Consider the following 14,524-nt stretch of genomic DNA (forward strand, 5'->3'; position numbering starts at 1 on the left):
AGAAGGGATACTGGGATAAGTGATAAGGTTTTTTTATTTTTTTTATTTTTTTTATATTTATTTATTTAATTTTTTTTTGGGGATCACTAAAATGTAACCTGAAATACTAAAACCATGAATTACACACTCCGGTACAGGAGGTGGCGGTATGCAACTGAAAAATTGGTTGCGATCCGCCATTAATACTAGAGAAGAAGAAGAAGAAGGGTGAGGTTTGTCCTCTCACGCTTGCCGTAACGCGTCGAGAGGTTAAAGGGGAAACCTTCCAACATGATGCTCTATTAGCAAAACAACGCTAAAATAACAATTTAAAGAGAAGAATAACTCTCTTTTTTTCCCCTCAAACTGACGCGGATTTTTAACGTTTCTTGGTACGATTGTATTTTCCGTCTTCCCGGTAAGTTAGCGATCTTAGACAGTTTAGAGAGAGTTTGTTTGAGGCAGACACGTGATAATCAGCAGAACTGAAACATTGTTTATTTCACTCGATGATGATACACTTTAAACCTCGGGACACATCGTGTATTATGTGTATCGCTGTCTAGTCTGATTTCTCTGAATCAGAACTGTTAGAGAAACCATTACATGTACACATGGTTTAATTCAGAGTATTAGATACACATCAGTGCTTGTGATCCTCATGAAGACACATCTGACTGGTGTCATGTAGGCACGACTGTGGGTCTGTCTCTGTCAGATAGTTATTATTAAACCTGTAAGTGTTATTTTGTCCCATACTCTCAGTGTGCTGACACAGACACGTGTTTGTTCAGTCTGATGTGTGATTAGAGAAGTACAGTGTGGTGAGGATCATTGATAAAGCTGTACTCCTCAGTGTTTGGTGTGTGTTCACAGGTCATGGCGTCTATGTGTGACTCTCCTGTTGATGATATTGAGGACATGGTGACCTCTCATGACCCCACTCCTCACGAGCGTCAGTCTGCCCGGAGCAACATCGTGCCTCGTCCACGCAAACACAAGCTCCAGCCCGGAGCAGAAGAGCTTCAGACCGACAGGTCAGACACCTCCAACTGAAGGAGGATCTGTTTAGTCTTTCAGTCTGCTTATAAGTCTGTTCACAGCTCTGAGTCTGAAATAATTCTGGACTCTCTGTGATGCTTATTCTTTTAGATTTATCAGCTGTCTTTGATAACATAGACCTCTCCTCACTATAATCTAGACTGGAGTCTGGGGTAGGTCTAAAAGCTAGTCTCGCGAAGGCTGAAGGTCTGGGCCCGTATTTATAAAGATTCTAAGAATCCTCTCAGAAAACTCTTAATTTAGCTTAAAAACTTTTATGTAAGAGTCTCAACTTAAGAGCGATTTGGGACTGATCTGAGAGCAACTCTGAGTAAGGAAAAGACAAACACTTTCATCTTAGTGAGGAGGCAGGGTTGACCCTGTTGCTATGTATGACACAACCTTTCGAAGACAATGATTGGTTGGTTGTCCGAGAAGGAAAAAAAGAGTGATTTTAAGTATTGCATGTATTCTAATTCTCACTTTGAATTTACATGTGTATTTGACCGTTCTCTCACATACACACACACACACACACACACACACACATTATATGTGTGTATATAAATCCTTTTTTTATTTACCATGCTTGTAATTTCCTATAAGGTATTTGATTGGCTTAAAGTATTAAAAATTGTTCCACTCTTTCCAATTACAGTGAATGCTGTCCTGTTTAAGTGACGGTTTGAATGTAGGTTTTAATGTATCAAACACTGAATCAAAACCAAGAAGGGTGAGAAAGCCAAACTGGACAGAGGAACAGTGTTTACTGTTAGCCCAGTTAGTGGATGAACACAAGGCCATTCTTAAAGGAAAATTTGGGCCGGGTGTCACAGCAAGGGACAAGAAGCAGACATGGGAGCGTATAGCACAAACTATTAACGGTTCATTCCCCCTGCTTTTGTGCACCTATAAGCCTGCTATATTCATGAATGCAGTTTTTTGAGCCTGCAAGGTGGGAATGTCCAGTGGAAACTAAATGAACTGCGACACAATAAGATGTTCTGAAAGTGCTGTAATTGTGTGATCACTCTGCTTACAGAAGGTTGTGACAGACCCAAATCATCACTATTGCATTGTTGCATTTTCCCATTTGCCAAATATCGTAATGTAGTGATTATTTTAATTTCTGATGCTATGGCATTTCTGCGCTGTGTCGGAGATGTTAGCACGTCTCTAATAAGATGATCCCTGCACAATCTAATCTATACTGTCTTATTAACTCCCTGTCATCCATTGTCTGCATCACATTTCTTTTGCCTCTTCGTCTTTCTGCCATTTTCTCCTCTGCTAAAGAAACTCTTAAGCCTCTTAAAAGTCCTCGTCTGTGCTCCTAACAAGTTTGACCTTAAGACCTCTTTTAAGGGTTAAGATGCTTTCTGAATTACTTTTTTCTTTACTAGGATTTTTTCTTTAATTTTAAGAGTAAACACTCACATTTCTAAGAAATTTTCTTAGATTTTTGTCACTAGGAGCTACTTTTTGCATTAAGATTCTTTATGAATACGGGCCCTGGAATTCATGGCAGGTTTCATTGTCCAAGACCCGCCTATGAGGCCTTTTGACTAACGTTTCAGGGCGTGGAAATGTCGCTACAATAACAGACCGGTGTGTAAAACTCTCGGACGTATTTTAAAGATTCTATGCCGTGAACTTTAAATGATTCACATACTTTTGTAAATCCAGTGTTTAGTTGATCCTGATAAGCATTTGTCGTCACAGTTGTGAGGGGTTTTGGCTAAACTCCATATAGAAGCCTATTATCCTGTGACCAGGCTTTGCTTGGGGGTCCCTCGCGTTACAGCCACCTTTAGAGATTGGATGGACCCTTGCTTGTCTATTTATTCGTTTTCTTAGTGTATTTACTTCTGTGATGTCTTAACCCTTTAAATGGGTGGTTTTAAATCTTTTGTTTGGTCTGTTTTTTGTGTATGTGGTAAAATTCCTGCTCTTTGCTATGTATTTATGCTTCATTCAAATGAAAACATTGCATTCTCGTGGCACGGCTGACTCAGAAGATCGTACACTACTGTGATGTGGAGAGACAGAGGAGAGGAATTGTTGAGTAAATTAGTTATTTTTTCGTTTTCTTCTCACACTAACCCTATTCTCATCACTTCATAATGTTACGGTTGAATCACTGATGGCAGATGGACGATTCTGTCTTTCACACTTTTCTGGACCTTGACAGTGTAATTTATTTGGCAGTCTATGGGACAGTCACAAGCGTCCCGGTTTTCATCCAAAATATCTTAAATTGCGTTCTGAAGACAAAATTTTTTTTATGGGTTTGGAATGAAATGGGGGTCAGTGATTGTCAACATATTGGGGTATACTTTCCCTTTAACACTTATGCATTTATAACCCTAACCCATTAATCACACTTCCTGTTAAGTGTAGGAATAAGAGCAAAATGAACCATTCTCAGGATTTGACATTTAATTTCACTCTGAGCAGTGTTATCAACACGAGTCCAGAGCTACTGTTACAGGGTTAAAGTGTGTTCCTAACAGAGTACAATGCTTTTATTATAAAACAGTCTGGACCTTACTACAAACAAGTGATCTCAGGTTTTACTTTCCCTTTTTCCTTCAGAAGTTTCTTACATGAGTTTTGTTGGTGTTAATTTTAATTTAAAAGTAGAAAAAGGCCTGGCATGGTTTTTAAATATATTATAATTATTTTTAATTTTTACACCTTAAAAAGCTGCAGTGTTCGATGTCTGCAGATGTTTTATACTCGCTGTATGTGTTCAGCCGTCAAACTCAGTCCCAATAACCCTAAGGACAGAGGATGCATGAAAGTAACTGGATGTGGTCTTGATATAAATGATGCATCAAATACAGAGAATCCAACATTAGATATCGCAGAAAACTGCAGAAAGACGTAGTACAGATGTCTGAAAGTTTTAATCTTCCTGCTATAAGCTCACAAATACATGATGGCCTGTGAAAGTAAACGTTTGTCATTTTCTGTGATATAATTTTAATGTAGTGATAAATACTTAAAGAACATTTTATTGCCATATTAAAAAATATTAACATTGACGCAGCATAAGTAGCATTAAATATATGTAACGGATATGCAGATCTTCGATTCATGGGTTCAATTCAAGCCACAAATGAAACCCTGTTTGTACTAAACGCCTGGCCTGGCGCCAGCCTGGCTGGACTTAAATTATTTTACGATACCCATGCGAGCCTCAAAGGAAACCTGAAAACCCCCCCAAATTCCTTAACACACACACACACAAAGAAACTTTCTCAAAGTTACTTATTTTTGTAAGTCCTTATTAATATGTATTTTGAATGTTTGTGTATTGCATAAAAATGGTTAATCCTGGGTAAATGGTTAAAGTGCTGACTTATAAGTGGAAATGCATGATTTAATTCTTATACTTTCTCAAAGAGTCATGTTTCTGCAACCCCCACTCCTGACCAGGTCGTAAAGCTTTATGACCCCTGGGCAACAGAACAGGAAATCTAAGCCTTAGGAAAGAATGGTCAAATGTAGTCTAAATGTGTATATATAGTATTGTTTCCTTTTGGTACATTAGATGTTTCCCATATAAATTGGGACTATCTGCAATTTATTATCGTGTGTTAATCTTTAAATGTGTGTAATTCTGCATTTGAAGGTAACTTCGTGTTTCTATCAGTTATATATATATATATATATTGTTTGGTGTTTTTCAAATCGTCATGCTTTGACAGACCCATTTATCTAGAGCAAAGTAATGAAAAATGTATTTGATCTGGAATAATGAACTTGCTTTAATATTCCTGATGAAATCGGACAAGCCCTAAATCATCAGGGGGTTGGTTCCAGAGACAAAGGAACTTTCCCGCCGCTTTAGATCGCGGATGTTCATTGGCTGTTTACGCAAAAAGGGGCGGGAACCATCTCAATCTATAAGAGTTGACCGAACAAGGCCCGCCTGTGTTTTTAGTTCTTTCTCGTTTTCCTTCTGATCTGTGCGTTCTCGGACACGTCGCTCCGCGCGGCCTCGGGCCGCGCTTGGCTCATTTTCTCCTTCCCCCTCAGCACATGGACTGAGGAGAGGAAAGCCATTTTCATGGCTCATTTGGAAACTTTCATTTTCGTTGTTTTCTTTTCTTTTCTTTACTAAGTTTATTCAACTATTCGCCTCTCCACACAAGGAAGACGAATTCTGGAACATTGTTTGTTGAACCTTTCAAACACCGCGCGAAGATGAACGAACAAAGGACCACGTGACTTCACGCCAAGATCCAGCGCAGCTTGCACGCGCGTCACACGGCCTCCGGCCCACGCGCGCAGTTTTCAAAGGACCATGTGACAACACACGTGCGTCGCCGGTACCACGCTCACCCACTGGGCCATGCAAGTATCGTTTTCTATGGAGATTTAAATGCTGCTTTAAAGTGTTGCTATGATCTGATCGTTGTTGGCTTTCACTTAGGTTTACTGACTGATTTTCATACCTGAGCTCATTCTGTGATCTCTCTCGCTTTCTCCATTTCTCTCTCTCTCTCTCTCTCTCTCTCTCTCTCTTTTATTTGGATTCCGTTATGTCTTGTAAAGTTTACTGTCTGTATTGTCGTACGCATATTTACTCTGTGTGATTTGTAGTTTGATGTATTATTAGTTGAATTATTAAAAAACCATATATCCATGATTGGCTTGGACTCCACCCCACTCACATTACGAGTCACTGAAAGGTCTGATCTTTAGCTACAAGCTTTAAATTTAGAAACTAAATTTATCATAATGATAGGATAATGTTTTCATGGCCAGAGAATATTTTTCCTTGAATTATAAAAAGTGATAACGTTATTGGAAATTGAAATTCAATCTGGTTTGCTGGACAAACCATATGTTTGATTTGCAGTGATTTACAGTAAGAGATATCACAATAATTGATATGAAGAATGGAATATTGACATATTAATGAGTAAGTTACAGTGCCCTGTGATTAGTTATTGGTATAGACAATTGAGCTATTTTTCATAATCAATAAAATTAAATGTAACTGTCATCTGAGAGCTATATTAATCATATTCCTGATTAATTATTCAAATTCCCTATATATCATTTGAGTTAATTACTATGTAAATCTCATTGTTGTTACATATACTTACTCATTTACACAAATCAGCATGGTAAAATAACCGAATGATAATGTAAACACGTGATAATTAAGTTGTGAAACCCGTGATGTTATTTATTGAGCTTGGGATGTTTCTATCCCGCTACTCAACATCATCTCATTCCCACAAAGACACATATTAAAAGGTCTGTGTTCCTTTAAAGGAGCTTGACAAGATGACAAAAGCATCCTGGTCATGTGACTCGTTACTCTACGTTTAATGAGACCTTACCTTTTAGAGCCCCTGAATTATTAACCTTTTATGAGGTACATTTTTAACCTGTGATATATTACATTTTTAGAGTCACTTTTAATGGCTGAATCAACCCAAATAAATGTTATAACAGAAACAAGCAAAAAAAAAAAAAAAAAAAAAAGAAAGAAAACAAAAAGAAAACCAGAAATCCTCTCAGTGAAATGGTGTCATTGTGTCTGGTAAGCTTCACTTATTGAAGGTTGCCATCTAGTGGATAAAGCTTGGGACTGAATGTTTGACTGTGAGGTGTGTAACAGATCTCTAACACTGTGATCAGACCAGACAGATCATCTTGACTTCCCTCCACTGTTTCATGCTTAGATTCATGTGTTTAAGAATATCTCAACAAGGCTCTGTCTTGTTTTCAGTGTGATTCCTGGCACACAGAAGATCTGGGTGAGGACCTGGGGCTGCTCTCACAACAGCTCTGATGGAGAATACATGGCCGGACAGCTGGCAGCCAGCGGATATAAGATCACAGGTACCACATCAGTTCATGATCCCACTATCACTAACAGTTACTGCAGACTGTTATAGTACTGATTCAACTCCTGCTAGACCATACTATGATTAATTCTGTGTGTTATTGACCCTTTGTCTTAATTACTGGCCTACAAATTATTTAATTATTGCCTCATTTGCTTCTCATAGTTACAGATTACTACATTTGTAAAACTCGTACTCGATCTCGTACAATCCTCTACTAGGCATGGGCCCATTACTGGTTTCAAGGTATACCGCAGTTTCAAAATGTCACGGTTTCAAAACCACTAATATTTTCCATTATACCGTTCCTGCGGTGTGTGCTGTTTTCCATGTCCTCAAAGACTGAAAGCGTATGAGACCCTCAGACTGAGAGCAGTGTAGAGAGAAACACTGACCCTCCTCCTCCTGTGGAGTGAGCGAGCGGTCAGTCACAAGTGTGTAGGATGACTTAACTTTAGGAGCTGCCCCCAGAACTTACACCATCACAACCAGATGTTTTTTTTGTCTTATTGCAGCTCATCTCTGTTCTGGACTTGCACAATGTCATTTGTGTGTAAATATGAAGTCTGTTAATGCCCGATAACACAGGCCAGTGACACTGAAGACGGACGCACAGAGAAAAATACTGTAACAGCAGATCACTCACTGTTCATGATGTACAAACTAAGAAAATCCTCAATAACGATTTGGGGTTTATATTAATGTGTTTCTGAGGAGAGCTGACTGTCTTCTGAAAAGTTTACGTAGTATTTTCTCTTCATCTGGTCTCTGGATAGTTCATATTACAGCAGTGTTTATTTACAGTTGAAACCAAGGAGACGCTGTCTCTGTGTCTGTGTCTGTCCCTCTGTGTCTGTCTCTCTGGTCTGCGTCTGTCTCTCTTTGTCTGTCCCTCTGTGTCTGTCCCTCTGGTCTGTGTCTGTCTCTCTGGTCTGCGTCTCTCTCTCTGCCTCTGTCCCTCTGTGTCTGTGTCTCCCTCTGGTCTGCGTCTGTCTCTCTGTGTCTATCTCTCTGGTCTGTGTCTGTCCCTCTGTGTCTGTGTCTCCCTCTGGTCTGCGTCTGTCTCTCTGGTCTGCGTCTCTCTCTCTGCCTCTGTCCCTCTATGTCTGTGTCTCAGTCTGTATCTGCGTCTGTCTCTCTTTGTCTGTCCCTCTGGTCTATGTCTGTCTCTCTGGTGTGCGTCTGTCTCTCTGCCTCTGTCCCTCTATGTCTGTGTCTCCCTCTGTATCTGCGTCTGTCTCTCTTTGTCTGTTCCTCTGGTCTGTGTCTGTCCCTCTGTGTCTGTCCCTCTGGTCTGCGTCTGTCTCTCTGGTCTGTGTCTGTCTCTCTGCCTCTGTCCCTCTGTGTCTGTGTCTCCCTCTGTATCTGCATCTGTCTCTCTTTGTCTGTCCCTCTGGTCTGCGTCTGTCTCTCTGTGTCTGTCCCTCTGGTCTGCGTCTGTCTCTCTGGTCTGCGTCTCTCTCTCTCTGCCTCTGTCCCTCTATGTCTGTGTCTCAGTCTGTATCTGCGTCTGTCTCTCTTTGTCTGTCCCTCTGGTCTGTGTCTGTCTCTCTGGTCTGCGTCTGTCTCTCTGCCTCTGTCCCTCTATGTCTGTGTCTCCCTCTGTATCTGCGTCTGTCTCTCTTTGTCTGTCCCTCTGGTCTGTGTCTGTCCCTCTGCGTCTGTCTCTCTTTGTCTGTCCCTCTGGTCTGAGTCTGTCTCTCTGCGTCTCCCTCTTTGTCTGTCCCTCTGGTCTGTGTCTGTCCCTCTGTGTCTGTCCCTCTGGTCTGCGTCTGTCTCTCTGGTCTGCGTCTCTCTCTCTGCCTCTGTCCCTCTGTGTCTGTGTCTCCCTCTGTATCTGCGTCTGTCTCTCTGTGTCTGTCTCTCTGGTCTGTGTCTGTCTCTCTGGTCTGCGTCTGTCTCTCTGCCTCTGTCCCTCTATGTCTGTGTCTCCCTCTGTATCTGCGTCTGTCTCTCTTTGTCTGTCCCTCTGGTCTGTGTCTGTCTCTCTGCGTCTGTCTCTCTTTGTCTGTCCCTCTGGTCTGTGTCTGTCCCTCTGTGTCTGTCCCTCTGGTTTGTGTCTGTCTCTCTGGTCTGCGTCTGTCTATCTGACTCTGTCCCTCTGTGTCTCCCTCTGGTCTGCGTCCGTCTCTCTGTGTCTCCCTCTGGTCTGCGTCCGTCTCTCTGTGTCTATCCCTCTGGTCTGTGTCTGTCCCTCTGGTCTGCGTCTGTCTCTCTGCCTCTGTCCCTCTGGTCTGCGTCTGTCCCTCTGGTCTGCTGGTCTATCCCTCTGGTCTGCTGTCCCTCTGGTCTGCTGTCCCTCTGGTCTGCGTCTGTCTCTCTGGTCTGCGTCTGTCCCTCTGGTCTGCTGGTCTATCCCTCTGGTCTGCTGTCCCTCTGGTCTGCTGTCCCTCTGGTCTGCGTCTGTCTCTCTGGTCTGCGTCTGTCTCTCTGGTCTGCGTCTGTCTCTCTGCGTCTGTCTCTCGGCGTCTGCGTCTGTCCCTCTGGTCTGTGTCTCTGTCTCTGTGCCTCTGGTCTGTGCCTGGCTCTGCTGTGTAGGGCTGTGCGATATGGGGAAAATATCTAATTGTAATTTTTTTTTTTGACATTGCTATTTGATTTGCGATTTTAAATTTGCAAAGTCAAGCTTCAGCTCAATATTGTCAATAATGTGCAGCACAGTATGATAATCAATGCCCTGCTAAAGAAAAAAAGAACTCCTTACAGTTTCCATGAAACCATTACAAAATTCCTTTTTGTCTGTTCAACACTCAATAAAGTGTAATATCATCCAAAGCAGCTCCGTGGAGAAAGGTGGTGTAAACCGGGCTCAAAATGGTGGCGTTGTTCCAAGTACAGTCTTTGCAGCTGATAATTTAAACAATATTATTTGTTGTATTTTCCTGTCAAAAAAATGGAGTTCCTATGGAAGATGTCAGCTTTTAAGAATAGCTGGGTTTTCCTGTAGTGGGTGGAGTTAATGCGCGAATGGCAATCTTATTGGCTGACACTCACCTAACTTCGTCCCTGTTTTGATTTCAGCAAATCAGTTCTAGCGAACGCACAAAACCTGATTAATATTCATGAATCCAGCTGCTCATTAATTTTTAGTGTGATTTATAGTTTTTATTAGTAGGAATCATATTGTTATTATCTTATCAGTATTTTTGAAAGAATTTTATTTTATTTTTTTTATACAGAAACACTGAATGACCAAAAAAGCACCAGTCCAGTTAAAACGACTAATAAGCACTTAAACATGGTTATCAAGTTTACTTCTAATTACTAAAGTTATATTCTTAAGTGATACTTGATTATAATAAAGCTTGACTGACTGGCGAGTAAACTAAAATAATTACTATCCAATGGCGATTTAATTGCCAAGGTGTCCGTAGAGGGTTGTAAGTTATGTAAAAAACATTGTATCGCTACACGTTTGACAGCTCTGGCGTGACGAGATGCGTAAAAACGATGTATTAAATACACTGTGCGTTTGTTTGTCGATGGCATAAAATGTTGTGAGCCTAGATTTATTTCAGTGATACAGTGTTGAACAGGGGACTTTTCCCCACGTGTTCCCTCAACCACACAAAAAAAAATACACCAAAAAAAAAAACAAATTAATACACATACAAATACTGGTGAATCCTTGCAGTGTATCATCGGTTGGGCTACGGAGTCGAGAGAAGTTCAGCGGAGTTCAGCAGTCGTCATAAAGCCTGCTCAGGTCAGCTATAAATACACTTAATAAAAAATAATAGAAAATAATAATGTAAGGCAACATAAACAAACTTTGAAAAAATTGAATACTTAAAACGAAGCTTGTAGCAAAGCACTGTATGTTGACATACACACACACACACACAAACACAACATAATTTAATCAAGATAACTATCAAGATGTTAATATATAACCAGCAGAAGTATGTGTCATCAGTTTATTTCACACACACAGCAATACACATACAGACTTTATTTATAGACAGACCTTAAAGGATGTGTACATCGTTCTCTTCTCTTCTCTGAATCCTAGGTTTATCCTGACTATACCCCAAACCTGTCTGCAGGGGTCAGTATTGACCAGTGAATCTCCTCTGTGATAGTCAGGCTTTGTCTTAAAGGCAGCAGTGTGACCCCAGTCATGAACCTAGTATTTCCTTTAAATGTTTAAGTGATTCTTGTTTTATGGCATGGGAGGGATTTGCAGGATTTTTACAACACAAACTTTATTTATTTGCTGTTCCAGTGGAAAAAGTGATATTAGTAAAAAGTAAAAAAATAAAAAGTAATATTGTGATTATATTATTACAATTTAAAATAATAGTTTTCTATTTGAATATACTTAAAAAAAATAATAATAATTTATTCCTGTGATGCAAAGCTGAATTTTCAGCAACATTACTCCAGCCCTTCTTGGCCTAGTCGTGGGAAGTCGTGGCCTAATGGTTAGAGAGTCGGACTCCCAATCGAAGGGTTGTGAGTTCGAGTCTCTGTCCGGCAGGAATTGTGGGTGGGGGGGAGTGCATGTACAGTTCTCGCTCCACCTTCAATACCACGACTTAGGTGCCCTTGAGCAAGGCATCGAACCCCCAACTGCTCCCCGGGCGCCGCAGCATAAATGATGAACACTGCTCCGGGTGTGTGTTCACAGTGTGTGTGTGTGTTCACTGCGCTGTGTGTGTCTGTTGACGTCATTTAGAAATCATTCTAATATTCTGATTTATCATGAGTGTTGGAAACACTTCTGCTGTCTAATATATTTGATGAATAAAAGGTTAAAAAGAACTGCATTTATAAAAAAAAAAAAAATCTAATTATATATATATATATATATATATATATATATTCTAATAATATATTTTCTTTACTATCACTTTTTATCAATTTAACACATCCTTGCTGAATAAAAGTATTGATTTTATTTAAAAAAAAGAAGAAAAAATTACTGACCCCAAATTATATATTACAAAATATTTATATTTTAAAAACATAGCTTGTTTTATTTAATTTTGTTTTTACTTTTAATTCATCAAAGTATCCGAAAACGTATCACATGTTCTGAAAAAATATTAAGCAGCAGAACTGTTTCCAACTTTGATAATGAATCATCATATTAGAATGATTTCTAAAGGATCATGTGATAATGATCCTAAAAATTCAGCTTTGTATCACAGAAATAAATGATCATTTAAAGTTTAATACATTTAAGAACAATTATTTTTAATTGTAATAATATATCACAATATTTAAAAAAAATTCTGTATTTTTGATCAAATAAATGCAGGCTTGATGAGCAGAAGAAACTTCTTTCAAAAACATTAAAAATGGTAATGTTTCCAAACCTTTGGTCTGTACTATAACTCATCGATGATCTCCAGCACTCCTCAACACTTCAGAGCATCGGTGGCCTTCAGCCTCAGAGAAAGTTATTTTAGAGCTCTTCAAGTTATTAATACATAAATATAGATTTTACTCATTAATAAAGAAAAAAATTTATGTGTAAGATAACTTATATTGTTTACAAGTGTCACTAGAGGGCACTGATGTTTTCTCACACCGCATGCCTCTTGCATCTCAGAATCAAGGTGGAAATGCAACAATGTTAGACTAATAACCATTCAGATGAGTTCAGTTCAAGCATGACCTCTGCTGACATGATGTTCACTCATGCACATATGAGTTATAGCATCCTCCGCTTTTTAACAGTGGGACACTATTGTGCTTCAAACTACTCCAATTAGTTCTTTTAGAGTTTAAACGTGTTTTTATTTATTTATTTTGTCCTCCACAGTATAACTATATTTACAGGATTGACTTCTGCTGTGTTTAGTTGTTTCTGTTGTTGTTGGAATAACCATGTCATCCGCAGCTCTAAACTTGGAGAGAGAGAGAGAAACCACACAAGCTGAAATGGTTTGAATAAAGTGCGTACTTGGCTTTTAATAAAAATACTAGAAGATATAGCACAGAAAGATATATACCATAAACAACCCTAAGCGCTTGTTATGTGATCTGCTGTGCTGTTTTGACGCGCTGCTCACTGAAAAGGGTGCTGTTACGCTCTCATGGTGCAGATGCAGCCTGCCTTCTGAATATCAGTTATAGAAGTATTTAAGGATCAAAGACTCAAGCGGCTTTTAAAATTTCCACGAGTCAGGCCATCCTTAAACATATTTATTTATAAATATATATATTTCTCTAGTATCAATGTAAAAAAAAAATTAAAAAAAAAAGTACATTTTTGGTGATGACATGGGTAGGAATTTAAACAAATTAGCATATTGTGACGTCACTGACTGGGTCTTCAACCCATGCCTTCAAACCTCATTGAAAATCCTGTTCGAGTTGAGTGACAAGTGTTCATTGAATCGATTGTAAAATCAATTTAGCATGTCTAGATGCATTTTATATAGATTCAATATATTGGTAAAGACCAATATTTCTGATGATTTATTGGCGTGAAGTTACGCGCACAATGACAAACAGGAGTGCAACATTCTCCAAAAACAATAACAAGAGTGGACTGTCATAATGCAAAACATTAGGCTTCAGCATGGCTGTGTTTACGATTAGAAATGTCAACAACAACGAATAATCGCATACGTAGGCGATTCTAGCCCGAATCTGTATCTGTATTCATGAGACTGTCTGAATACCATCAGAATTCACATTTCTGTTGTAAAAAGAGAAACATTGTGCAGAAGTATTATTTGCTGTTATGTGTGTGTGTCCGAAGCTGCAGTTGCTGTGTGACGCATGCTCAAAAAAAAAATTATAATAAAGAGGACGCGCTCCGAGAGAAGGTCGTTAAAATAAATTTCCTATTTTCGTTTTCGAAACTTGTGTTGGTTGATTCGTGCAATAGATTTTCGAACATAAAGTGACCGTCGTCACGTTTTTAGACTAGACAGGAGAAGGGATGGGAAAAGATCTGGGCACAGTTTTTCCAGAACTTCGTGCCAAGTTAAAACGAATTAATGTTTTCGATGTACTATGGTGCCGGAACCCGTATGACTTTGAACAGTGACCTCACAGGACACTGGACAACCAACATCTCTATCCAGCCAACTACAGTCAACAAAACACATCATCAGATAACTCAGGGTTTCTCAAACTTTTCTGCCATTCCCCACTTCGGAGGGAGGAAAGGGTTCCGAGCCCCACCGGTCCCCAATCACCCCAACAAAATGTTAATAAACTAGGCTTTAATTTTAACTGTTAAAATGTATTTTATTAACATCACATTTTAAAAACTTAACATCAAATAACAGCATTAAAAACTTTCAAATAGAGAAAATGAAAGTTCAATTATATTATCACTTTGCATGAAATAAGACTTAAAAGTAGATAAAATATATAATAATTAATAATTACATTTAGTCTCTGATAACAAAGTTCAGAAACTAACGCGATCATTATAAAGGTGTTTGAACAGCAAAACACATCCACTTGCACATATTTGACTATCTGAATATCAGATATATCCTGCTATAGCTAACAAATTTGTGAAATTTTGAATAGAAATGGAAATAAAAGCAGATCATCAGTCATTCAGCGCTATTGTGACGCGTCTCCATGGGAACCATAAAGCGACCGTCAATTTAGGACCGACTCAAATGTTTATTTTTTTGCTTTTAGTCCGACCAACTTGCCGG

At 39.2% G+C, this 14,524-nt stretch overlaps 1 protein-coding gene across 2 annotated transcripts in view; it reads left to right on the plus strand.

Moving 5' to 3' along the window:
- The first annotated feature begins 205 nt into the window (after nt 1-205).
- Nucleotides 206-14,524, plus strand: part of cdkal1 (CDK5 regulatory subunit associated protein 1-like 1) — a 221,278-nt gene continuing 206,959 nt past the window's right edge. Inside the window, exons 1-3 of one of the 2 annotated variants that reach the window (XM_026249271.1) lie at nt 206-397; nt 856-1,016; nt 6,773-6,885. In XM_026249271.1, coding sequence (XP_026105056.1) covers nt 859-1,016; nt 6,773-6,885 — 271 coding nt within the window. In that variant the 5' untranslated portion in view covers nt 206-397; nt 856-858. The remainder of the gene's footprint in view (nt 398-855; nt 1,017-6,772; nt 6,886-14,524) is intronic. The other variant, XM_026249272.1, reaches the window with a different exon arrangement.

The sequence above is a fragment of the Carassius auratus genome, unplaced genomic scaffold (genome assembly GCF_003368295.1).
Source record: "Carassius auratus strain Wakin unplaced genomic scaffold, ASM336829v1 scaf_tig00020768, whole genome shotgun sequence".
In the NCBI taxonomy this organism is placed as follows: domain Eukaryota; kingdom Metazoa; phylum Chordata; class Actinopteri; order Cypriniformes; family Cyprinidae; genus Carassius; species Carassius auratus.